At 37.5% G+C, this 27227-nt stretch overlaps 1 protein-coding gene across 5 annotated transcripts in view; it reads right to left on the reverse strand.

The window, feature by feature from the left end:
* CNTN1 (contactin 1) overlaps nt 1-27227 on the reverse strand; it is a 287008-nt gene that overhangs the window by 114284 nt on the left and 145497 nt on the right. For all 5 annotated transcript variants that reach the window (XM_070410419.1, XM_070410420.1, XM_070410422.1 and 2 more), the window contains 8 exons: nt 23719-23853; nt 22339-22371; nt 14917-15049; nt 11215-11387; nt 8886-8981; nt 5545-5751; nt 358-457; nt 23-204 (listed from right to left, as the gene is read on the reverse strand). In XM_070410419.1, coding sequence (XP_070266520.1) covers nt 23-204; nt 358-457; nt 5545-5751; nt 8886-8981; nt 11215-11387; nt 14917-15049; nt 22339-22371; nt 23719-23779 — 985 coding nt within the window. In that variant the 5' untranslated portion in view covers nt 23780-23853. The remainder of the gene's footprint in view (nt 1-22; nt 205-357; nt 458-5544; nt 5752-8885; nt 8982-11214; nt 11388-14916; nt 15050-22338; nt 22372-23718; nt 23854-27227) is intronic.

Here is a 27227-nt window from a genome sequence, read left to right on the forward strand (position 1 = left end):
AAAATTAAAGCAATATATCTACCTTGAACATAAATTCTTGCCTGGTGTCTGTCCTTCCCTTTAATATTCTCAGCCTCACATTCATAAGTGCCTTCGTCTTCGAGCTGGATGTTGAAGATCTTCAGGACGGCCCCAGAGGTGCTGATCTCGGCAGTGCTGGGCATGGGTTCCAGGACCTTTCGCCACCGGATGTCAGGAACAGGGCTTTAAGTAGGAGATGCAAGAGTTGAGTCCACGATGCTTAGGAGGCAAACTTATATTTATGTTGATAGCTAAACATTTACATCATTTATTTTCAAAAAAAACCACAAAATTGATGTATTTATATATACATTAATGAAAAATGTACATACTTACTTGCCAAGAGCAAAACACTCCAAAGTCACATTTTGGCCCATCAATGCATATATGTCCTTGAACTGAACTACAATATCAGCAGGATATGGTTTTGTTGTCCCTAATATTAAGAAAAACAAAAACACCCATGAGTTAATAAACAAAATACTATTTTTTTTTAACACTATAATTCTTCTTTTATGGTATTAGAATTAATTCAATATAGATGGCTTTTCTCTGCACAGGTTTTGAAAAATATCTGATCAGTCACAATGTGCAGATTTATTTTATGCATATTATGTATACTAGAGGCCCAGTGCATGAAATTCATACACGGGGGGGGGGGGGGGGGGAGCTGTCCCTCAACCCAGCCTGCACCCTCTCCAATTGGACATCCCTCTCACAATCCAGGACCGCTGGCTCCTAACTGCTTGCCTGCCTGCCTGCCTGATTGCCCCTAACCACTTCTGCCTGCCAGTCTGATCGCCCCCTAACCACTCCCCTGCTGGCCTGATTGACACCTCACTGCTCCCCTGCTGGACTGATCGGCCCCAACTGCCCTCCCCTGACAGCCATCTTGTGACAGCCATCTTGTGGTGGTCATCTTTTGATGACATGAGGGTGGCCATCTTGTAGCAGCCATCTTGTGATGACGTCACATGAGGGCTTCTCGCGAGGGCATTGCATAAGGGCGAGACGCCACCTAGGCTTTTATTATATAGGATAGTAATAAGCTTGTCAAGCATTTTCTATCATATTGGCTCATCTGACAGCTGTGTAAATCAATCTGATTCAACTCACTAAAAAAATTTCAAGAATTCTTTAGGTTGCATCAAATATGCATGTCAAACATTGTGCTAGGTGCTACATGGGGCTTAGGAAGAAAAGGAAAGAAGAAAGAAAATAAGGGAGAAGGGAAAAGGAAGAAAGGAAAGAAGGGAAGAGAGAAAAAGGGAGAAATAAGTGTCCATGGAGAATAAGGCAAAGGGAAAATAGTTGAAAAGCGGGAAGAGAAGAGGGAAAAAAGGAAAGAAAGTGTCTATTCAGACATCACTGTGCTCATAAACATAGAAACATTAACTAATTTATGTAACATATCAGTCCTAAAAGATGTACTATTCCCTTGCTGGGGAAGAAATAGGCTCAGAAAGGCAAAGTACATTGTTTAGGATCACATGTCAGTATGTGTGATCCATACTGAAGGCCTGGTGCACGAAATTCGTGTGTGTGTGGGGGTGTCCCTCAGCCTAGCCTGCACCCCTCAGCCCAGGCTGCACCCTCAGCCCAGCCTGCACCCTCTCCAATCTGGGACCCCACAGGGATTGGGCCTAAACCGGCAGTCGAACATCACTCTCACAATCCGGGACTGCTGTCTCCTAACTACTCTGCCTGCCAGCCTGATAGCTCCCTAATTGCTCCTGTGCCGGCCTGATTAACACATAACTGCCTTCGCCTGTGGGGCTGAGTGAACTGAGGGACTGAGGCTGGATGAGGTCGGATGCTGCGGGGACTTGGTGAGGCAGTACTGAGGGGATTGGGGGACTCCAGCTGGATGAGGTGGGGCTGAGGGGACTGAGCACCGCCATTTGTGGCTGTGGGCACCGCCATCTTTGTGAGGGCAGTCAATTAGCATATTCCCTCTTTATTAGATAGGATGCTGCTAAGGAGTAAAAGAAATACACAATCACCTGAAATACAAGCCAAAATGGAAATAAATGATCTAAAAAATGTAGCAGCCAAGAAAGATAATTGGAAGTAGGTATGGGAATTTCAGGTAAGGAAGGCATTTGAACTGGACTAGTCCAGGTTGAGAAAATAGCATATTATGACAAAGTTCCAGATGTGTGCAGGACATTAAAAAAGAAAAGGTCTAGCAATTCAAATCATGTTGAAGTATATGTAGTTAAAGATGATCTTGAATGCCAATCTAGAAGGCTTTTAACTGTGATATTAAATCTTTTGACACTACCAATGGGTTTTGGTATGAGAATTAATATAAATCTTACCTTTGGTTTAGGTCAGTGGTCGGCAAACTCATTAGTCAACAGAGTCAAATATCAACAGTACAATGATTGAAATTTCTTTTGAGAGCCAAATTTTTTAAACTTAAACTATATAGGTAGGTACATTGTTATTAACTTAATTAGGGTACTCCTAAGGCTTAGGAAGAGCCACACTCAAGGGGCCAAAGAGTCGCATGTGGCTCGCGAGCCGCAGTTTGCCGACCACTGGTTTAGGTAGAAGACCTTGTTGGTAGTTTTTAAGAATGGAGAAAAGAAATACAGAATAGAGTCAGAGATCGAAGGAAGATTGTTTCATAAATTTAAAAAGAAAAAAGACGAGGGTCTGACCTAGGATAGTCACAGTGGGAACAGAAAGGGAAGAACAGATCCGAGTTGTGTGTTAGAGGGAAAATCAAGAGGGCTTCGCTTGGATCAATGTTTTCTCGAGGTGTAGATTAAATATCCACCTCATCAGAATCACCTGGGATGCTCGTTGAACCTGCAGATTCCTGGGTCACTTCCCAGGCCTGCTGAATCAGCATCTCGGGGTTCCACATTTTTCTCAAACTTCCCAAGTGCTTGTTAACTGAAAACCACCGAACTCACTCTCCTGAAGATGAGGGGAGGAAAGGAGTTGATTTAAAATGCTACCCTGAGGTAGTAGAAATATAATGAGATTGCTAAATTTAGAGATAAGAAGACCAGAAGAGGTTTAGAGGTAAGATAACAGATGTGTTTGAAACATTGTGAGCTGAATATCCTTGAGAACATTCTGTGTGAAAAGTCCAGGCGGTAGGTAGAATTAAAGACTCTAAACACAGGAAAATGTTTTGGAAATGTGAATTGGGAGCCACCTGCCCAGGGCGACTGTTGAAAGGTGTAAATGGGTGAGAATATCTAGAAAAAGATTAGCGAGAAATATAAGAAAGAGGAAGATCTGGTGAAGGATACTGCATAGAATTGGTCTGGGAGGCAAGTGGGAGATGAAGAGTGGAAGGAGGAAGGAAAATTGGGCAAAGAAGGGATAGTTCAAGAGAGGCTGAAGAGACTGACAGTGTCATAGTTCATACAGAATTAGGCTGAAAACTTCCTTTGGATTAGCAAATAGGAAGTTGTTTTGATTACTCAAGATTGTTGGCACTGAATACAAAAGAATACACAGAGAGAAAGGAATAGAGGAGAGTTTGAAGATTTAGAAAAGAAAGGAAGTGAGTGATGTAATGAAGTCCCTACTAAGTCAAATGAGGTGAATCAAGATAATTGGAGGAATTAGGATAAACAGGAGGAGAAACATTTCTTCTATAAGTTAGAAAGTAAGAAATCAATAGAAGCACTGAATTTCTGGGGAAGAATAAGGAAAAACAGTAAGAAAGTTTTTATTTCATGACTCTTTTTAACTCTGTGAGGTAGTGAGTGTGTCTACTGTAGAAGGGAAAAGGGGGTTCTATGGAAAGTAACTTCATAGGGTGATCTGACCATAAATTCCTAAATGGCCAGGTCATGGTTGGTAGTCATGCCTTAGGCCTATCACTTCTTTAGTGAGAGGTTTTTAAGCAAACCTTGTCCATTCTTCTTGTGCATCTAGGCTAATACACCTTTGAGATGTCAGAAGTTATACCCCTGGGAGACTTAACCATCCTCAAGAAAGCACATAATCTCTTTATTCTGTAATCCAATCTCTTCCTTGCTTCCTCCCACTTTCATGTAATCTTCTTTATGTCCCCTCCTTAATCTCACATGCATAAATGAAACTTCAAAACTTTTATTTTTTGGAATATTTGAGATCTTGTTTCCCAGCATATGTCATCAGTTTGGCTCTATTAAACTCGTATAAAAATTATCTACAGGTTTGGACATTTCTTATGTCAACACTGCTGAGATTAGGGAGAGAAAAAGAGCCAGAAAGTCAAAAGGTATTTACTTAATACCAACCAACCACATGGCCTCTATCTTGAGAAGAGTAACAAAAATGGAATCACAGTGATATGATGACATTTTCCCCATCATTATACCCTATTTAAGGGTAGAGGCAGGAAACAAACCTAAAGCTGTCAACAATGAAACCAGTATATCCTCAAGACCTTGAACTCAGTGATATGTAGCAGCATGCTTGAGATAAAAACAACATGATGTAAGCAAATATGTTGTGATCTGATTTTCTGAAGAGATGATACATTAAAATGCAAGGTATTTTAATAGGAGCCAGGGAAAAGGACAATCAATTACATCAGTGGTTATAGCATATGGTGCCACAGTAGTACTACATATGCTAATTACTTACATCAGAAAGGCAATTTATATACCGATATGCTTCATGCAAATAGTTCCTTGAAAATATCAAATTAATCCAACTGCCTTTTCCCCTTCATTCTGTAATAATACAGGTTATAATCTAATTATTTGTTCTCCTTCATGAACTTACTAATAAGTGTGAATGACCATGAAAATAAGTGGATGTCAGTGAATCCCTTGTAATTAATATACTGATATTTGGCTAATAAATCAGTCCTTTGCATTCCTGAACTAGATGCAATCAGTCTGAACTCTGCCATCTTAGGTTACTTTCATAATGCTAATCACCTCTACTGAAAAAGCTAAGGAAGAACCAATACTCTTAGAGTGTGCATCCTTTGTTTGTCTTGCCCTGACTGAGCAGCCAGTGCATCTCCTGACTGGATATTTCTTTCTTTTTTTTTTTTTTTTTAAAGCTGAATGAATTTTCTGAAACAATGACTGGATATTTCTTTTCATTACTGTAGATATTCCAGAAGCAGACAACCTTGCAAAGACAGAATCTATATATATAAAAGGCTAAGTGACTGGCTGACTGGCGACTGGCCAGTAGATATTACACACAATGACCACCAGGGGGCAGACACTCAATGCAGGAGCTGCTGAGCAACAGCAACTTTGCAGAGTGCCCTCTCCCACTCTGGGACCCTGTGGGGGATGTTGGACTGCTGGTTTCAGCCTGATCCCTGCAGGCCAGGCCGAGAGACCCACCTGCAAGGGACCCCACTCACTCCACAAGTGACTTTTGAGACCCAGGTGTGGCCGGCTGGGGAGTGACTACGGGAGGTTGGCTCCAGGATGTGTTCGGCCCGTCTTGCCCAGTCCCACCCCACCAGACACCTTCTAATTAATTTCCTTTCAATGTGCACAAATCCATGCACCGGGCCTCTAGTATAACAAATAAAATACTTACGTTCAGGTATTGGAATGAGTGGGATGAATTTGCTGAATACACTCTTTGTAATAGAAGGACTGGATACAAAGCAGGAATAATTGCCTTTGTCTGATGCCTCAACATTCGCAATGTAGAGATTGCCATTTGTCTGAGATACAAATCTTCGTTTATCCATTGTGATAAACACAGGAAATTCATTTAGAAGCCAGCGGTAGCTAAGATCATCTAGAAAAAAAATATATTGTCTACTAAATATTAAACTCTTCTCCAAAAGCAAAGACTTGTTATCTAGTAATAACCTAGCACATAATCTAATCTAGGCTATTGTAGAGCAGATGTTGGAAGTAGGCCAAGACAGTGCAAATTTTCTCAAGCTACTATAGTTTGAGTGAATATAATCATGTTGCTAAGCAATTATATCTCTTTCTCTCAATCATTTTATGGACTACTAATATTCTTCTAATGCGTTGATGGACTAAATGAAACTCAGAGAGATTAAATGTCTTGCTTAGAATTTCATGACTACTAAGTAGAACTGGAAGTTTTGAATCAAAGTCTGATCATTCAAATTTCATGACCCATTTCCCTGCTGCATTTAAAAAATAAAATCAATATTAATAACCATGCTGTGGCTTTATGTCTTTTTTGTTTTTGTGTTCCCATTGTAAATTATAGATTTAGAAATGAGTTTATATAACCTGTTCTGGTCACACTAAAAAGTAAAAACCACAGTAACAGAGAAATGCATGCTATTGGTTTTGTTAAATATTAGGATGCATATCACATGGTAACTCTTAACCACAGGAAATTCCTTTGGCTAAACCTACTGACTGGTGTGACCAAAAGTTGAATTTCCTCATGAATTTGCTGCTTTTCATTCAGTTTTCTCTTCCTATCTTTCCCTCCTGCTCTGAGGGATGACTCCCCAGGTGTCATGCACAGCAGTAATGCACAAGAGGGAACTATGGGCATTCCATACTTCTCAGTCACAAAATGCTGATTTCCTTGTAAACATCATGACCATGTGAAGACAACTGCTACTAGGAAGATGATAAGAGGGGATCTCTTATGTCAAGTTAGATCGGATGTTAGATGTGAGATGGCACACTACCCTGTTGCTTTAGGGAGTTCACAGTGACTGGTACAGCTATCAAAGGGAGTGTGAAAGAGAGCTGACTATGAAAAACTACAAGAATTTCTTGGGCATAATAATCCGGGTATTCCATTTAGATCAGCTATGTAATTTTCTTCAGCAACTTATATTATCAGGGAAGTAAATGAAGATGATTACATTATGCTTCTTCTTAATCTTAAATTTTAAATGACAGGAGTGGTATACTTGTATTATCAAAATAAATAGAAAGTATAGATAGAGTTCAAAGAGAAAAAAAATATTAAACCACCATAATTCTCCAATGTAGAATTGTTGTTAGAATATATCTTTTTGGACATTTATCTCCGTGAATAATTCTATCATTTAAATAGTTATCCTTATGCTGATTTAGGGTCAGGTAGAAACCACAGAAGTATCAAGATAGGAAGAAACTTAGGGGACAATTTAAATTGCTAAAATTGGGTTCTTGAAATTGGGCAAAAAATAATGCCATGCAATCTTTGCTCCAAAAGGATATTGGAGTAAACTGTAAAACATACTATAAATATGTATGATTTGTGAAATAATTCTTTCCTAGTCTCACTTAAAAATATAACTCAATATTTGCCATGATTTCTGGTTACAATTAAATTCCAAAAAAACTAAAAAGTAAGGAAAAATATAGATTTCCTTACAAAAAAATTTTTTAAACTTATACTGATTTCAAGACAGCACACACAAAATGCATTCAGAATAGTCTGGGTACTCAATAGTTATGTGAATATGGAGACTTGCATTTTAATTCTAGACTAACTAACTTTGGTCAGCCTATTTAACCATGCCATTATTCAGTTTCTCTAAAATTTAAGATTGTGTTTTGTGTTCCCCTGATAAGAAATGGGTGAAGAAGAATGGAATAATTTTTAATATTTGAACTTTTAAGGGACAAAAACTAGGTCAGTGAAATTATCATGATGATATTTGTATGAACATAAGTATTGGACTATAGAGCAATTGGTCTGGCTGATTTAATGCCCAAGGAGAATTCTCCATTTTACTTATTTAACACATACTGAGGACCAGCCCTAGCCAGTTAGCTCAGTTAGCTCAGTTGGTTAGTTTTGTCCCCATATACCAAGGTTGCAGGTTTGATCCCAGTCAAATTCATGGCATAATATTAGAACTATAAGAATACAAAACATACAAAGCAGTTTTCCAGTGTGAAAAAAAGCGGTATTTATATATTATTTCAAGGCAGATATAATAAACAAAACAAGTGAAAATTATTGAAAATATATGAAGCCCTAGCCAGTTTGGCTCAGTGGATAGAGCATCAGCCTGCGGACTGAAAAGTCCCAGGTTCGATTCTTTGATTGCAAGCTCGATCCCCATCCCTCATTGGGGTGTGTGAGAGAGGCAACCAACTGATGTGTCTCTCTCACATCAATGTTTCTCTCTCTCTCTGTCTGTCTCTCTCTTCCTCTCCCTTTCATTTTCTCTAAAAAAATCAATGGAAACATATCCTCGGATGAGGATTAACAATAACAACAAAAAAGAAAATATATGAAATATTTAACTTTGGCATCTTTTATTACAGCCATATCAAATTACTGAAAACATGTATTCAAAGGTTGAAACTTGTAACAGATGACACTTAATCTATCTCCTTTCTAAATTAGATGATTATTCTCGCAGATTGGTGCTCCTAATGAGGTTACTATTTATTATGTCTTTATCCCTTTCTTGTGTTTAATTACAGTTCACAGCATATTGTAGATGTTAAATTGTTAATAAAATGACTGATTACACATCACTCCTCAGTACCATTCTACTTCAGGAGTAATTTGTAGAAAATCTAACCATATTTTCTCAAGTGTAACAGAAATATTAATGGGAACATAATCCAATACATATAAGGTGGCCTAGAAATGTATACACACACTTTTGAATAACTATAAAGGCAGTTATTTATTAAAATACATTTCATTTTTAAAACTGAGCTATCAGCTATCAAAGTGTGTATACATTTTTTGGGATACCCTGTATATTATTTTTAAATAGAAACTATCATAAATCTTTGGGATAAGGGCCAAGTAATTAAAGAGCCAAAGAAAATAGCCTCTATAACCACTAGTACATGATATATTATATGGTTATGCAAATATCAAGTCCAATTTAATTATAAATGTACCATTATTGTTAAGAAAATTAAAGCTTGCCCATTTCATTCCATTGAGGCTCACAGTCATAGACAAAGTATGGTTACCTGGAAAATGGTATGGAGGGTCACAGAGAAGCACCATTCCTTTTCCTTCTTTCACTCTGACCTCAGGACGTTCCTCAGGTGGGAATGGATCAAGATCTAATTATGAAAACAAGAAGGAAGTATTCCCTCTGTCAATAGGGAGATATAGTGATTGAAGTCCACCTTTCACCAGCTAACTCGCTTTGGCTATGATTCTTCTCAGGTGGTCTGGTGAAGCCAAAGTCAATTCCCTGTTTCTAGGTGCTGGATTTACATACACTACAGCAGAATTCTGTGGAGAACCTGAGCCTACAGATACTGGTAGCAGCCTACATAACTCTTCTGACAACCCTGAAGATTCCAGATATCCTAAACTTGTGCTTCACCTTTAGGAAAACACCCAATAAGAATATCTGGAAATGCAAGGCTAACAGACAAAACCAGGGATCTACCAAAGAAAGCAACAAACTTAGAGACATGGACTTGTTTGAAAGGTACATTTCCCTTTCTGAGGTAGGATTTCAAGGTGGAGAAGGAATTAGGGTGAAAGGCAGGATCCTAGGTGAGAAACAGGAAGGTCAGCCATCTCTTGGTCCTTTTCAAATTCTGGGTTTTCCTTAATTCTCATTTCTTTTACTCTTCCCTATGTATCTGGAACTCACATTTTGCTTGGTTTCTGGATGCTCTGCTATTTGACGCTTCATTAATTTTACTGGAGCTCATTCTGTTGCCACCCTGCCTCATTCCATACCTGTCATCAGTACTCAAATTATAAAATCAAATTGCTATTTCTCTCAATATATTGATATCTCTGAAAACTCATCCTCCTAATTGTTACCTTTGCCCAGAAAAACCTAAATATCATCATATCTAGCCTTAATGCCTCACTTAAATGCCATTCCTATCCTCAAATACTTAGTTGATGTTTCAACATAGATAACTTACCATAACCTCTGCATATAAAGCAACCATTTAAATGCTCCCAACCAACCTTTAAATTGGTTGTATGTGCTCCCACCCCATTTCTTAAATAGAACAGAATGTTTCTACCCTTTGATTAGACTTTCTTTTTAAAATATATTTAGTTGCCCTAGCCAGTTTGGCTCAGTGGATAGAGCGTCAGCCTGCTGAGGGAAGGGTCCTGGGTTCGATTTCAGTCAAGGGCACATGCCTGGGTTGAGGGCTCAATTCCCAGTAGGGCGCATGCAGGAGGCAGCCAATCAATTATTCTCTCTCATCATTGTTGTTTCTATCTCTCTCTCCCTCTCCCTCCCTCTCTGAAATCAACAAAAATAGATTTTAAAAAAATAAATAAAGATAAAATATATTTAGTTAAGTGCAATGCAATCAGTCGATTACCAGTACAGTGGGGCCTTGACTTACGAGTGTCCCGACTAACGAGTTTTTTGAGATACCAGCTGTCTCTTGGCCAATTTTTTGCATTGAGTTCATAGAGTAATTTGAGTTAACGAGCTCCTTAACGACCTCAGTCTCGGAACGAATTAAACTCGTAAGTCAAGGCCGCACTGTATTTCTACAAGGATTGTTTATTACTTACAGTTCCACTGTTGTCACACCCAATTTAATCTGTTTCCTAACCCTGTTTCATTGCCTCCTAGTAATCACGACCATGTGGGTCCTCTTAAAACATCATTTTCATCCTATAATCGATTTTTCAAAAGATGTAAATGCTGACCAATACAATCACATACTGCAGCACCTGGAGTCCAGCTCCTCTCCCAAGGCACAATATCCCTTCAGAATTTCTAACTTTTAGTTCAGCACAGTGTTTCTCAAAATATTTTTTATTATTGCCCACCCAAAGAGAAATTTAATAATTTAAATTTAAAACAACCGATATGATTGTATTATGCTTTAATTTATTTACAGTAAAATAAATCAAATACTAAGGGATGAGACTTTGTCAGGTAAGGTTGCATTTTGGAGAGCCACATACCAGTATGCTATAGTACCCAAGATGGTTTCTCCCCACCAAGAACCAACTTTCACTCCCTTTGGAGTGGTATCACCCCCATTGAGAATACATTTCCATTGATACTAATTTTTAGAAAGTTATTCAAGATCTTGCAGGATATGGCCTTAGCTTATTACCTAATGTTACCTTTCACTATTTCAAGTGCATTTATAATACCTCTCAGGATGCTTTGCTCTCCTGCATGTTTTTTCTCTCCACTCAATGAAGGCCCACTAATCACATTAGACCCACCTATGGACACTTCCTCTCACTTTCCTTTCTTCCTTATTGCTCTTCTTGCTGAACTCTTATGATCACATCTAAGCTTTACTCCACCTACACATACTTGTGCTTTGTAAGGTTACGGTTACTTACATCCAAAGCTCAGGGTGGCTTCAGTGCTCCTGACTATCCCATAGTTATTTGACGCTAAACAGTAGTAGACGCCAGCATCTTTCTGTTTGTCAGGGTTGTTGATAACAAGGTTTCCTCCTACCATACTGTACCGATCACTTGTCAGATCTATATCCCCGTTATTCATTCTCCATCTGTGAGAAAAAGAAATACATTTCATTCAAATGACCTTTGCACTCAGCTAATATCATTATAAAATATGGGGACAGCTCATTGTGAATTCAGGCAATTAAATAGATGACTCATTGTGGTATTTCTTTACACGCTGTAATTGCATATTCTGGGCTCATGATTTATAATTTAGCTCAGGCACAGAAAGGTAAGTGTTCAAGTGCATGAAACAGTCCACTTTTTTCATGAAGCATCCCAAAGGACAAATGCTATATTTAATTTTCTAGATAATTGGTTTCTTAGCTGATATACCTGGTTTATAAATGATGCCCATCTATGCACTAGTTCAATTCATGCATACATAGGTATGGTATTTTAAATATTAAAAGCATTACTCTGACAGAAATGAAATATAAAATAATATGTCAATATTTTATTTTAATATCCAACTAATTTTTCAATAAAACAAACTAAATAAAATAAGGATTTTCTCAGTAAATGTCATAATCTGACCATAGAGGCCTATCACATAATTTGAAAATGATAAAAATCAATTGAGTTTTGGTTTCCAAGCCACATATGTAGTATTGTAGATATCGGGATTATGTTATAAATAAATTAACTAGAAACAGGAATCCAACTCTCTCGGTGGGATGATAAGATGAATGCATGTGGACAGTAGTTTTCAATTAAGCTGCCCACCTGCATAATTTTATAGTCATTCTGTATCAGGGTTCATCCTTAAGGTACCTTGTCTTCCACAGTGTTATAAGAGCTATAGCCCTAGCTGGTTTGGTTTGGTGTATAGAGTGTCAGCCTGTGTACTGAAGGGTACCGGGTTCAATTCAGGTCAGGGGCACGTGCCCAGGTTGCCAGCTGGATCCCCAGTAGAAGGCGTACAGGAGGTAGCCCATCAATGACTCCCATCATTGATGTTTCTATCTCTCTGTCTCTCCCCTCTCCCTTCCTCTCTGAAATCAATAAAAATATATTTTTATAAAATTGTAAGATAAGAGCTATGGTCAAATAGGGGCTGTGGCTGCAGTTATTTCCTGGCACAGTTCTGATTAGGGTCAGAATCTTGCCAAAGAGGCCTAAGAATATTTGGAATATTCTTAGTTTTAAATTTTACAATGTAGCAGGTGATTTCAAGGCAAACATGGAAAACCTTGCTTTGTGTTTTAAAAAATTACCACATTGCAACCCAATAAAATCCTCTCCCCCAGCTGATGGCACTCTTGTCCCTGTTTGAACCATCCAATGTCAAATTGCTTAGCATTTACCAAGTGAATGGGTTTCCCTGTTGGGCAGTTCCAGTTGTCTTGTTTGGTTTTGTTTCTTTCCCCAAAACAGTATGTTGACTCCAGCTTTTTGTTTATTGCCTTAGCTTCCTACCAGGGGATCTGATTCTGCCTTTGATGTCATATAATAATCTAGTTTTGTTGTGTTTGGGTAAGTTCACTGGTCTATTTAATTTTCAGAAACACCCACAAGGTTATTGCAATCCCTTTCACACATCGTTAAATGAAATTTTATCGGAGCCCTTGTTGTTTGGGGGGACAAGGAAAGATAACAAAAGCCTTAAGGCTGGTAAGTGGAAGGCAAAGGTCCCCTTTGTACCTTTCAGGGTGTTACCATGAATAACAAATTATCACAGTATATAAACTACTATGTGAATGACAAATTGCATGATTACAAAGGTTAGTAAGACTTGCCCCGAATATTAAGTAAATTTTTAAAACTTCAAATGTTCTTTCCCATCAGACAAACTAAATCCTTAGCTAATTTTGTTCTTGTTATGCTGTCAACAGCAGACAGCTTTCATAACAAACCAGACATCTGCTTCTCCCTGCCAGCTCTCTCCATTAATGTGTAGACAGTCAGGCCACACTTGTCCTGGCAACTTCTGTGCTGTGCAACCTGTGAAAGGGGTATTTGCCAAGCGAAGGTTTGCTTCTTATCTTTACTTTAGAAATTTTGGTAAGAACACTTAATGGGACTGAAGGGAGGGGGAAATGGGGAGTTGCTAATAGCAATGTCCAAAACTATAGCTATGCAAAGCATTGCTTCTACTGTCTTTTTGGGGGACAGGGGTGGGAATGGGGGGCAGTGAGGGGAAGCAGGTGTTTTTAGACACTGTCTGCAACAGCTCTTGTGTGTTGTTGCCTCCTGTCCAGCCTGGAGGCTGATTTGATAAGGTTCCATGTATGAATGTCAAGGACACAACATCACAGAATAAGAACCACGGAAATCGCTTTTGAGATGCTGTCAAACTATCTAGAAAGACGCAGACTAAAAATGACACGTTTCTTTGAAAATCATAAAACCTGTTTCCGTCCTGCATCTGTAATTTACTCACTTGGAAGAAAGTAATTTACTTATTCAGGGCTCAGCTTCCTCTCCTATAAAATCATGTGCTTGGATTAGATCTGCTCTACAGCTCTTATTGGCTATACTATTCCATGTCCATAAACTCCCATTATGTACGGCTTAAGGGCAGAAATAAGTCTAGCCCATAAAATATATTCAAAACAAACGTATAATTTATAATTTATAAAATATCTACTTATATTGCACTCCCATGCATGAAATTGAAACAATAAAAATAATTTCAAAGGGATAGTGATGTGGTTTCTAAATTCATATTTTGTTTTAAGAATAATTTTGTTATAGCCAGAGGCAAGTAAAAATGAGTTCAATTAGAATTAAATGGGGGGAAAGTGGTATTCCCTTTAATAACAACTTTTTATAACAATAGAAAAGTCAATTTTATATCTAGGAAAAAATCAACTATTAAAATCAACCTTGTTTAATGACAACCTTCAATTAAGTGAGGTGACATTAATATACTAGAGCCCCAATTTCTCCATCAATCACTTGCTTTGTCTTCATGAAGCCATTCCATACGTGAAACTCAAATCCATTGGCATCTGTTTAATTTTTGAATCTTATTTTTTGCATCAGGCTAGAAACTGTTAATATATTTTTTTCTGAACCATCCGAAGCAGGAAAACCCATTGTTACATTTTTAAAGTTATTTTTTATAACTTTAAATCATCAATAGGTACCCCATAAAAATAGAAAAAAAAAGATTTTTTTCTAGATGTGTAGCTTTCTAGAATTATTTATGCAAGCACTTTAAATTAAGTTAACAGAAGTGTTATCCATCATTTGTAGGTATAAGTTATCCAGGCCAATACATATAAGAACATTTTATCTTCACATGTGCATGATCTCCACATAACCTTTTGCATGATTAGTATGATTTCCATCACACAATTTTTAAATTGATAATGTCAAATAGCACTGGCTTTATTTTTGCAGAAAATAGTAAGTAAATTATTTATTTGCATGTGTTTAAGAAAATTACTATCTACTTAGGCATTAAACAACTTTTTAAAAATGACTTGTCTGCCAACATTTTTGTTAATGTCCCTGGATTTTGTAGAAAGACTTATAGTACAGCTTTCTCTGTTGGTACTGGTCACAAATGCTAATCTGTAACCCCTAGTTCACTACACCATTTGGAAAAAAAGAAGTGCAGTACGTTACTTGTAAACTGGGAAAGGGCTGGCTCGTGCCCTACAGTTGAGTGAAACTTTTCCTTCTGGTGATTCCTCTGGATAAATGGTATTAATTGGTTGCTCTTCAAAAATTGGTCCAAATCCTTTGTCTTCCTCAGAAACTGTAATGAAAATGAAATTATTTTACATTATGCTGGTTTATAAGTAAAAGAATAAAACAAAATTGGGGACATTAAAAAAGTTTTTTAGAAACAAAACAAGTCAGAATCACAGAATCTCTATTTTTATTCAAACTGAAGATAATTTGCTTCTATCATCCTGAGGAAAACATTTAGGTTTTTATTAGAAGTTTTTCCTGCCCGTCTCTCATCATTTTTCCCAAAGCACTCTGTGTGGCCATGCCTAACTGCACACAGCTCCTCAAACAAGTCATGTTTCCATGCCTCTGAGCTTTGCACGTGATTTTCTTTTCTACAACCAGCATCAGCATTTGTGCAGTCCTTTATGACTTAGCCATAGAGTCCACTCCTTCAAGAAGCAACATCTCACCTGGCCTAGCTCATTTCTCATAACTCTTTGTCCAGCGTATGGTGCCTATCATGTGATTCTTTTTGTTGTTGTTGTTAATCCTTACCCGAGGATATTTTTCCATTGATTTTTAGAGAGAGTGGAAGGGAAGGGGAGAGATAGAGAGAGAGAAACATTGATGTGAGGGAGACACATCAGTTGGTTGCCTCCCACACAGGCCCCCACCAGAGCTAGGGATGAAATCTGCAACCGAGGTATGTGCCCTTGACTAGAATCAAACCCGGGACCCTTCAGTCCGAGGACTGATGCTCTATCCACTGAGCCAAACTGGCTAGAGCTATTGTTTGATAGCTTTCTGTTCCACTAGATTGCAAATACTTGGGGACAGGTGACTGTGTCCATAATCGGTATAACACTCTTCTTTGCTAGCTGTCTAGTAGTCTGCAACAAATAAGGACTTAACTTTTGAACAGCAGAATAAATGAATTTCTAGATGCTCTAGGGAAATTAGTTCCTTTCCTGGGTCAGTCCTTATTTTTTTTCTAAACATGTGACTACACGGGTACTTAGCAACATCTAGAACAGAGGTTCTCAACCTGTGTGTCGAGACCCCTTTGGGGGTCGAACGACGCTTTCACAGGGGTCGCCTAAGACCATCGGAAAACACATATATACTTACATATTGTTTTTGTGATTAATCACTATGCTTTAATTGTGTTCAATTTGTAACAATGAAAATACATCCTGCATATCAGATATTTACATTATGATTCATAACAGTAGCAAAATTACAGTTATGAAGTAGCAACGAAAATAATTTTATGGTTGGGGGTCACCACAACATGAGGAACTGTATTAAAGGGTCGCGGCATTAGGAAGGTTGAGAACCACTGATCTAGAACAATCAACAAATTAACATGAATATGGGAACTGAACAACTGGTTGAAAATCCATCACAAAAATATACACACTGGAAAGCAGTTGTTCCTTACAGTGTATCCTCTCTGGACAAGAAGAGGAATACCTCTCAGCCACATGAGGAGAAGAAAATCACTCCATGTCATCAATATGACAGCATTCACAGAACAGAACTAAGAATCATATGTCCCAAATGAATTAATACTGACGTGTATGGCTAGAAAGCTGGGATATTCTTGCATGGGATCACTAATATATTTTCCAACCTATGGCTCACTTCTCCAATTTATTGTGTCTGCTCTAACAGCAACCTTGAGGATGAGAGCTTTGTTCATTTCCCTTGACAAGCAGCTTAATTAAGTCATTTAAATCTTGCCTTGTTTGTGTTAAACAGTGCCTCTCCCAGCCTACATATTACCCTCCACAGCATGGGGAGAATAATAAAATATACCTCATTAGATTATTGTGATAATTATTTTGAGATGATATATATGTAAGACAGGACTATACCTGGCTTATAGTCAGCAGCTAATGCTATTTTCCCTCTCAATAGCCAGTGCTTTTCACAAAATTATATGTATATATTTCCAAATACTCCACTCCCATCTGCCCTTTATAGGAACAGATAATTAAACATTTAGTTGATAAAAATGTGAAATTAATTTCCAACATGCTACTGAATTTATTTTCCATGTTGAGAAAATCTTACATTTAATTTATGTCCCTTTGCTCATTTTCTAGATTAAAAAGCAGAACAAGACACACTTTCTATCACATTAGTGTTTCTGTTAAGTATTATTTTATAAATATAGGTCCCTTGCTTTTTAAAATTTTTCATTCGTACGAAAATAATGTCTTCTATTAACTGGTTAGTAATTGCTGTGTACATTTTATTTTAAGAACATGTTTGCACCCTAGAAAGGTAAATTACTCAAAACAAGTTTTTGGATTGCATTGACATGCTCAGTGTGAACCTCCTAATGTCAACTTCCTAACCCCCTCAAAGCGTGTCTGAGGTCATCACTCTGTTAGCTCAACTAGGATGCTCAGGTGAAGGGAAAGAACTTACTAGGCTTTGCAAAGGATCCACCAATGCAAACATTCTACTCTTCACCGACAGAAGATTCAGTCATCTATTGATTTTTTTTCTGAGCCATGGAAAAATTAGATGACAAATTATAATGCTTTGGAAGTATACGGGGTTAAAGAAGACAAGAAATTAAAAAACCAACTAGGTATCATGTTTTCAATATGTATTATTATTTGAAAGTATATGCCCTTTTTCTTAGTGGAAAGAATCTTCTGAAAAGGAGAACAAAATTATAAGTGACTTTTCTCGCGTAATTGAAGAAAAAAAATCTAAAATCACACTTTTTTATCTGCTCTTAATGCAAATTCATTTATTTTCTACAATATGGTTATAATTTATTGCAGAAGGAAGTTCATTTCTTTTTTAAAAAAAATATATTTTATTGATTTTTTTACAGAAAGGAAGGGAGAGGGATAGAGAGTTAGAAACATCGATGAGAGAGAAACATCAATCAGCTGCCTCCTGCACACCTCCCACTGGGGATGTGCCTGCAACCAAGGCACATACCCTTGACCAGAATCGAACCTGGGACCCTTCAGTCTGCAGGCCGACGCTCTATGCACTGAGCCGAACTGGTTAGGGCAGAAATTCATTTCTTAAACTTAAACGAAAAGATTAACACGAAAGAAAGAAATCACATATGAATATTTGCTGTCAAATTTATAAATGTGAGTGAGCTGCAAAGTATCCTGCTTCTTTCAGCACCATTCTCAGCTTCACGATTATTATCATCAGGTAGTTGGACGATCTAAAATGTGGTGCTTCACCTCTCACTATGTGGAAATGGCCCACTGTCATCTTGCTATTCTATGTTATTTCTGGAAAGTATACTTACAATTTATGCTCGAGAGTAATTTTTTATTCATTTTACATCCATTTTGAAACAAATTCTATTTCTCATTCTGTAATGTCATCTCAATCTGTTGGTTATCAAACATAATCTTACATAATTATATTTATTGTAAAAAGAGTCTCAGGGAGAAAAATCTATTAGAAAAAAGCAATGGTGCCAAAACTTGAACAGAGTCTAATATTGGAATTTTTACAGTGTTTACAATGTTATCACAGGGATGTGGCCTGTGTTACAAGCTCTCTTGAAATACAGTAACTATTTCAATTCTCTCAAAGCACACTTCTTCCAGACAGTGCAGCCTCTTCTCTGCTGTCAGCTTTCCTTCACTGGTAAGAGAACAAGGACATGTAGGACTGGAGCTTTAAATGCTCTGGTACCCCAATCTGTTAGGATTTCGGATAGTAGGTAAACTATAGTAATTTATCATAACTAAAATGGAAAGGAGTTGGTCTCAAGAACGTGCAGCAATCACTCGTTAGAACAAAGACTAGGTCAGGTTAGCAGGAAGGTTAAGTTGACTAAATTTTCTCTTGCATGGCTTGACCCGCCCGAGAAGAGCCTACCACATTTCCTCATAGCAACCACCTCTTTGACATATGGCCCACCCCTGAAGCCTCTAAACCAGCGGTTCTCAACCTGTGGGCCGCGACCCCTTTGGCGGTCGAATGACCCTTTCACAGGGGTCGCCTAAGACCATCCTGCGTATCAGATATTTACATTAGGATTCATAACAGTAGCAACAATACAGTTATGAAGTAGCAACGAAAATAATTTTATGGTTGGGTCACAATATAAGGAACTTTATTTAAAGTGCCAGAAGGTTGAGAACCACTGCAACGCTGTGTTTTGCATCACTTTCTGGGGAACTTCTCACACCTGTGTATGTCTGTGTGTGCTGGGAGCCGGTCCATCCTTGCTGTTTCAAGGGACCTGGCATATATGGCATACTGTTCTTAATATGTTTGTTCACCTTCTTGGTGCTATGTGTTTTAACCAAGGTCACCTCTCCAAGAAAGGTTGTTTCCCCAGGTAGGGATTTTTCCCTGAAGTTAGGGAGGGGATAAAACCCCTTAACTAAGTGCCAGGCGGGTAGTTAATCACTTTAGCTACAAACAATCACACTTAAGCTACATAATCTTTACTCCCTGGAATGGAGATAAGAAATGCCCTAACCTTTGGAATAGAGATTGATAGGATTGGAATCAACTGATATAAATACAGATGTAACAAGACAACAGGAGACACAGAGAACCTAGAGAGAGAACCTAGCGAGAGAACATGGCAAAAGAACCTGGACAGAACCTGGCTACAGAAGTTCACTGGGGAACCTAGATAGAACATGGTGGGAGAACCTGGATAGAACCTGGCAACCGAACCTGGCTGGAGAACCAGAACCTGGCTACAGAACTTGGTTGGAGATCCTAACCAGAACTTCGCTGGAGATCCTGACCAGAACTTGGCTGGAGTTCCTGGCTAGAGATCCTGGCTAGGCTGCTGATCAACTGAACGCTGCCTCCATGTCATTCCTTCATCACAGACTCCGTCCACACCTTTGGGGAACCCTTGGACCTGCTGGGGTTGGATCCTAGCATGTGTGTGAATGCTGCTTTGAGCCAGGGAATGTCTGAGGGCACAGAAGCTGGGAGAGGCCAGGGACGAGCCTTCCCTACAGGTTCAGAGGGAGCATGGCCTTGATAACACTTTGGTTTTGAACTTCCAGCCTCCAGAGCTGTGAGACTATTTTCTGTTTTTCCAAGCCACTCAGTTTGTGGATAGCAGTCCTAGGCCACTAATACATGTATTATACTTATTATATAAGTAGTTTCAGTGCTATTTAAAGTTCACAATAAACTGTTAAACTTGAATGAACTAGCCTTTCCCAAATTAAATGAACAATTATGTCCTTTCTAATATAATTCCTCTGAACAACCTGCAGAACAAGTGTTCTTTAAAATACCGACCTAACACACTCCATCTTTTCCCATCCCTGTACTTGCATTTGTGCTACTTCCTCTAAGATTAGCTCCATTTCTAACATTTGAAATACCTACCTCCAGCATTAAATACTTCTTAATTCCTCAAAGTAGTTATTTAAAGTGGTTTTTTTAAAATATATTCTTATAGAGTTCAGAGAGGAAGGGAGAGGGAAGGAAGAGAGAGATAGAAACATCAATGATGAGAGAGAATCATTGATTGACTGCCTCCTGCACGCTCCCTACTGGGGATTGAGTCCGCAACCCCAGCACATGGAGTTGCGAACCCGGGACCCTTTAATCCGCAGATCGATGCTCTATTTGCTGAGCCAAACCAGCGAGGGCTAAAGTGTTTCTTATATTTTTCTTATGGATCTATTACTTAACTTTTCTTCTTCCCTATTCTATGGTAAGGCTCTTTAAGTCAGGTAATGATCTTCAGATAGCCTACATGTGGTGATTCCCGGCTAACGAGGTGGAAACGAAAATAGCTTTGGTGGGATTCAGGTTAAGACTTTCCTTTCTCTTAATCCTTATAGCCGCCTAAAAGCGGAAGCTCTCTATAAGTGCCCTTGCTTTTTATGGACATCCGGGCATGAATATCCTGGCTGCTTCATGTCAGTTATAGCCATGGTTGCTCAGTGATTCTTCCTGAGTATTCGCTCTCCTCCCACTAAGAAGTGGCTTTTATGTTACCAGTTTTACTATATTTATTGAGCACCTATTATGTAGTTACTGTGCTAGAATCTATTGTCACATCTTTTTCTTAGTTTTACATCCTCATAAGAATCCTGTGACTTTTGCATATTGGAAAATTGAGGTTTACAGAAGTTGAATATTTGAACAAGATTACATTGTGAGTGAATACCAGGTTACAAATGCAAATCCAGGTTAATCTTTCTCTAGGCTTTGCTTTCTTCACCACATCATACTGCCTCTATTTCTGGCAAGAACTGTTCAGTGGTTGAAGTAGGTCTACACAGGGTTGTTAATTATCTATACTAATAAAAGGGTAACATGCTAATTAGACCGGGAGACCTTCCAGACATCCTTCCAGACAAAGCCATGGTGGCAGGGCCGAGGCAGAGGTGGTTAGGGGTGATCAGGCCAGGAGGGGAGGACAGTTGGAGGTGATAAGGCTGGTAGCAGGGGCAGGGGGGGCAGTTGGGGGCGAGCAGGCCAGTAGGCAGAGGGGTTAGGGGCAATCAGGCAGGCAGGCAGGTGAGCGAGCGGTTAGGAGCCAGTATTGCGAGTTGGACATCCCCCGAGGGGTCCCAGATTGGAGAGGGTGCAGGCTGGGCTGAGGGACACCCTGCCCCCGTGCTCAAATTTCATGCACCGAGCCACTAGTAGTCTATAATGAGCAATACATTTTGCAACATCTTTGGACTCCTTCTTAAACTGAATCTTAAGGTTCTAAGTCTATTACCTTTAGTTTTCTCTCTCTCTCTCTCTCTCTCTCTCTCTCTCTCTCAGCAATGTTTAATAAGTTTTTTTTTTAACTTATTAAAAACTAAGTTAAGTTTTTACAATATTTAAAATATTGTTGCAAAATTTAGTAGCATAAGATTGTTACAAAGAATACAGGAACAACAGAGGCCACATTGAATATTTTCCATCTGTTGCAAGCCTCTAATACAGTGATTTTCAACTGCTGTCCTCAAGAATTTTTAAAACATGCAATACTTGATTATTTAGTAAGGGGCACGAACCTCTTTTCCCTTATAATGTCCTATAAAAAAAAATGGCAACAGCCAACACCAAATAGCCATCCGGTGTGAATGAATCAAAATTATACCTATCTTTTTGTCAGAATTTTAGTAATTAGTTTATGTATGCCATGAAATTAAAAAGGTTGAACATCACTGCTCTAATGGGATATTTATGTTATTATATCCATTCATTCATTCATTTTGTCCATCAAACACATTGCCTTATGACTCCAGATAAAGCTTCTTACAAAATTTCCACAGGGTTTAACATTAACCATTTGGCTTTAAGTTTATAGAGTAGGTAGCTTAAAACAGAGATGAAATATGATTCATTTAAGGAAAGTTATTTTTAAAATTTACCCTTTCATCAACTTACCTCCATGACCATACCTTCTGTGCCATGTAAACTCTAAAAATGAAAGAAAAAAGATTTCAATCCCAAAGCAGCTCTTTCAAGTTGTGGTTTCAAATATTACTCAACTACTGAGGTACTAGTTAATGAAATGAAATTACCTGTCCTTTACTATTAAGGTTAAAGTATCAAAACAGCTTTGCAGACATTTGTCTTTGCAGTTTAAAGTTGTGGTGCTAAAATTTATGGTCAACAAAATTAGTATGAATATTTAGTACTAATAAAATTATTTTAGGTTTATTTAATTCACTAAAATAAGACAGTGACAATAACCCTACCACAAAAATTTTCTTTATTATATTTGCATAATATATGTATATATGCATATAAATATATATGTATGATTTCTGTTGTTATATCAATGTCATTAAAATTTTAAGTACTGCTTAAATTATAGATTTTTGGGATTCTTAAGTCATAATAATTACCCCCAAAATAAAACAGCATTTTTAATTTATTTCATAATAAATAAGATACAATAGAATGTCCGTTAGTGCATCATTAAGCAATCAATGGGGATTGCTAAGTGATAGGATCCATTTATGTCTTGAATTAATAGCAACTCAACAAGTATTTACTTAGTTAAGGTAACAGAGATGGAGGTATTAGAAAAACTGATTGTTAGAAGACATGCTGCTTCAGAGAGAAATATGATATACCTCTCCTTGTAGAAAAGATTTCTGAATCCTTCAAATTGTCTTTGAAAAATAGTATTTGTTTGTCTTAAAAACTACAGCATTCTTAAAACTGCTTTGTTATTTTTAATGTGCCTGCACATATTTTTAGATTATTTTAAAATTGTTTTTCATAAGACTGACTAGCCAGTTAATATAAGTTAATTATATTAACTTAACAAATAAATAAAGAAGGTAACAAAAGCTTAAAACCAAGTACTAATTATTTTGCCATATTTTACTTTTATTTATGCTAATAAGGTTATTTAAGTCTATTGTATCTATATAGTGAAAATACTATATAATGATGAATTGTTAACTATCTTTTCCAAACTACACTAAATGTTTTCAAGTTGAAATAGGCTACAGTAGAACTATTAACCCCCCAGGAATCAACAAATGCTACTCAGCAGTGGTTTTTTTTCCCTCTCCGAGATCCTGATTGTACACATTTACCAGCATACCACTACATAAGATTGACTGAGCCTTCTTAAATTTCAATTGAAAATAAATTAAAAATAGAGTCCACCTTGATATATATTAATTTATTTGCATGACCCAGGTGTCAAAAGAAAATATTCTAACTTTCTACACCAGATTTAATGACGTGAACACACATATTGATTATTTAGACATTAGTTATGGATAACATGAAAAGGGTATTTCTTACCTGATAGACAGGATGTAAAAGATAATATCACAAGGTGACTAACCAGCAGCCACATTTTCATCTTGTGTTCAGTAGAGGTTAAGTTCAATTTTCAAAAAAAGCTTTATCTTTATGGCAGTTGGATAATATTAAAAGCTGCATCAAGGAAAGAAAAAAAGAAAAGAAGGGAAGCAAAAGGAAGGAAAAATGTTTGTCACTTGGGTGCAACGGCATTATTAATTTTACCTTATTTTATATTCCTTGTTTTTAGACTATGTTTTAGTTTATTTAAATACTTTTGTAAACCCCATGTAGTAACGGAAAAAGTAGACTCAGTATCAGGCCCTCAGATGCCTCCTAGTACTGACACTGTATGACCATAAGCAAGCCAATCACTTGGTATGTTTTAGCTTCTAACAGTTTAACAATTGAGTATGATATTATCCTTTCTACAAACTGCACAGTTGTAAACATTTCAATATCATTGTTTTGATTAAAAATTGAATTTATCTGAAGGGCTGGTAGGTACAGAGATTCAACTAATGATTTGTTTGTATACGAGCTTTGACAAACTCAGACATTATAAACTAGCATTATTTGTTGATGGTTTGTGGAAAATTTTCACCAAAAATGCTGATTCTTAAATGTTAAAATATATTAATTAATAATAAAGTCATTCCCCTTCACTTCTTTCATTTATTCATTCCACAAATATAAATAATTGCTCCTCATAAGTTAGCAAGGGAGAATCTAGGATTTGTGAGGCCAAATCATTAAAAGTTGGAGAGCTGTATTTAAGAACAAGAGGAGAAAATTACTAATACAAACTAAGCTATAAAAAGAATATCTTGCTTTTATAAATTCCCTCCAAATTTATGACCCCGTGATTATATCGATGAGGCCTCCTATATTACACCCAGGGCCTTGGAATAGCCTCATGTAAATGAGAGGATCCACAACTTAAGCTTCATCATCTTTGTGGTAAACCCACCTCTAAGAACAAGCATATAGACAAATGAATGAAAAAGAAAGACATAGTTTGTTTACCCTTAACAAGTTCACAGATCACTGGGAAGCATGTGTATACAGTTCAGTGAGGTAGCTGTTTGGATCTATATACTATTAAGTTTGGAAACGTGTTAATCATTTTAATTAAAAGCATTGTAAGAAATGTCTTGGTGGGCACAGGTCCGACTGTGGTAGACAGGGCATTGTGGTGAAGGTACTGCGCTCTTAGATTTACGTTATTTGGTGGCTGCAAACCCCAACTGCTTCTTACTAGAACTTGTTGAGAGCAACATGCCCCAGTGCCTTAGAAAGAGACCTCTTCAGTTGAGATACAATGGGAGTGTCAATTTAAAAAGACATGCGTTCATGTTTACAAGGAATATATAATAGCCTAGGAAAATCTCATGACATACAGTTAGATATCATATATAAATTAAGAATGAGCCTGAAAGCAATTCCTAAAAGAAAATACCTAGTGCTGCCCTAACCGGTTTGGCTCAGTGGACAGAGCATCAGCCTGCGGACTGAAGGGTCCCAGGTTCGATTCCGGTCAAGGGCATGTACCTGGGTTGCGGGCACATCCCTGGCAGGGAGTGTGCAGGAGGCAGCTGATGGATGATGTTTCTCTCTCATCGGTGTTTCTAACTCTCTATCCCTCTCCCTTCCTCTCTGCAAAAAATCAATAAAACATATTTTTTTAAAAAGAAAATACCTAGTGCTATCATGTTCAAGATAGAATATTTCAACACTTTCTAGAATGTGAAAATAAAATGATACTGATTGCTGGCATTGTAATGACATGCTAAAGGTCCTACTTACGTTTTTAATTGTGATGGATTTTAAGGCCATGTTTAGCCCCATCCAACCACTCTATCCTGATTTGCCAGACTCCTAGCATTTTCAGAGACTTATACAAATATTTAGTATACTACATGGGCCAGGACAAATCTATTTTCCTTTTTGGTGTATAGATTATTCTGAAGTGAAAAATCATTTATTTTGAGATAAAATTGGTGGAATTCTTAGAGAAAATAGTAGAAATTAATCAAATTAGCATAAGATATATTTAAAATATTTTTGCAAAGGAAAAAATATTCATCAGACAATTTTTAAATGCCAGGATTAACATATGATCAACTTATTTTTCTTGGACATATGTGAGAAGGTGACAACTATACATCTGTATAAATTGCATTAAGCCTGGACTTTTAAATTAATTTTATTTCTTTTATTAAGTGGGGCTGATCAGGGGAAAAAAACAGGTATACAAAATTGAAGAATAAAGAAACATTTTTTTTCAGGAGGCAGGGAAATCAATAAGTGATCTATGAGAGGATTTTTAGCTTTTTATTTTGTTGATGGATGTATAATTTCACTAGTATTTTAATATAGACCTAAATGAAAATGATTTAAACCTGTATACATTGTTTATATCTTCTTGAGTTTGTCTCAAAATAATGTACAATTGAATATTTTTTTTAGCCTGTTGGTTCCTAATTCTTCTCATTGAGTTATGGACACTAACTAGAATGACTTCTTTTAATGAGGAAAAATTTAGAAAAAGCAAACACATAAACTATGCCCAAATTGTTGTATTAAGTCAATTAATTAAAGATTAATCTAGGTAATATATTTGCAAACATTTTGCATATTAAAAGCATATGATGTTTAATGGGGCAGTATTAGTTTTTAAATAACTATAATTTAGCAATTAATAAAGTGTTGTAATTTGAGAACTCAAAGTAATTCTAAATAATAACTCTAAATAATATACATATTCAACTCTGTGGGAGGGATGCTGCTGCAGTTTTGAGTGTAGAGAAAGCAGCATTGACCAGAGAGAAAAATAAATATAATTACTGTGAGGGTAGCCTTCAGATTTTTAATATTGATGAGTTATGTAAATTTTTGGTCTCTGTATCTCATTAAATTTGCAGGCTTCTGTGTTCACACAGAGCAAGTGATTTCAAGAAATTAAAATTAAAATACAGAAGAATTTCCTCAGTCAAGGATGTTATTTAACATTTCCTTCTCAAATGTGGGAATTAGTGACAAGGCATAGTCAAAAGGGATCAGAGTAATGGATAAATGGAACAGACTGACAGAGGTCAGAGAGGAAGGGATGAATGGGACTGGATGAAAGAAGCTGAAGAGATTAGCCAAAGAGCATGCAGGCATAGCTCAGGGACACAAACAACAGTGTAATGATGGTCAGAGGGAGGGGTTGTGGGAGCTGGGTGGAGGTGGGTAAAGGTGGGGAAAATAGGGGGCATCTATAATGGTGACAACAATAAAAGGAAGGAGGGATGGAGGGAGGGAAGAAGGAAGGAAGGAAGGAAGGAAGGAAGGAAGGAAGGAAGGAAGGAAGGAAGGAAGGAAGGAAGGAAGGGGAAAAGAGGAGAGGAGAGGAGGGGAGGGGAAGGGAGAGGAGGGGAGGGGAGGGGAAGGGAGAGGAGGGGAGGAGAGGGGAGGGAAGGGAAGGGAAGGAAAGGGAAAGGAAGGGAAGGGGGAAAGAAAAGAAA

Source organism: Myotis yumanensis, unplaced genomic scaffold (genome assembly GCF_028538775.1).
Source record: "Myotis yumanensis isolate MYYU_CA2020_CCGP unplaced genomic scaffold, mMyoYum1.0.hap1 SCAF_3, whole genome shotgun sequence".
Lineage (NCBI taxonomy): Eukaryota > Metazoa > Chordata > Mammalia > Chiroptera > Vespertilionidae > Myotis > Myotis yumanensis.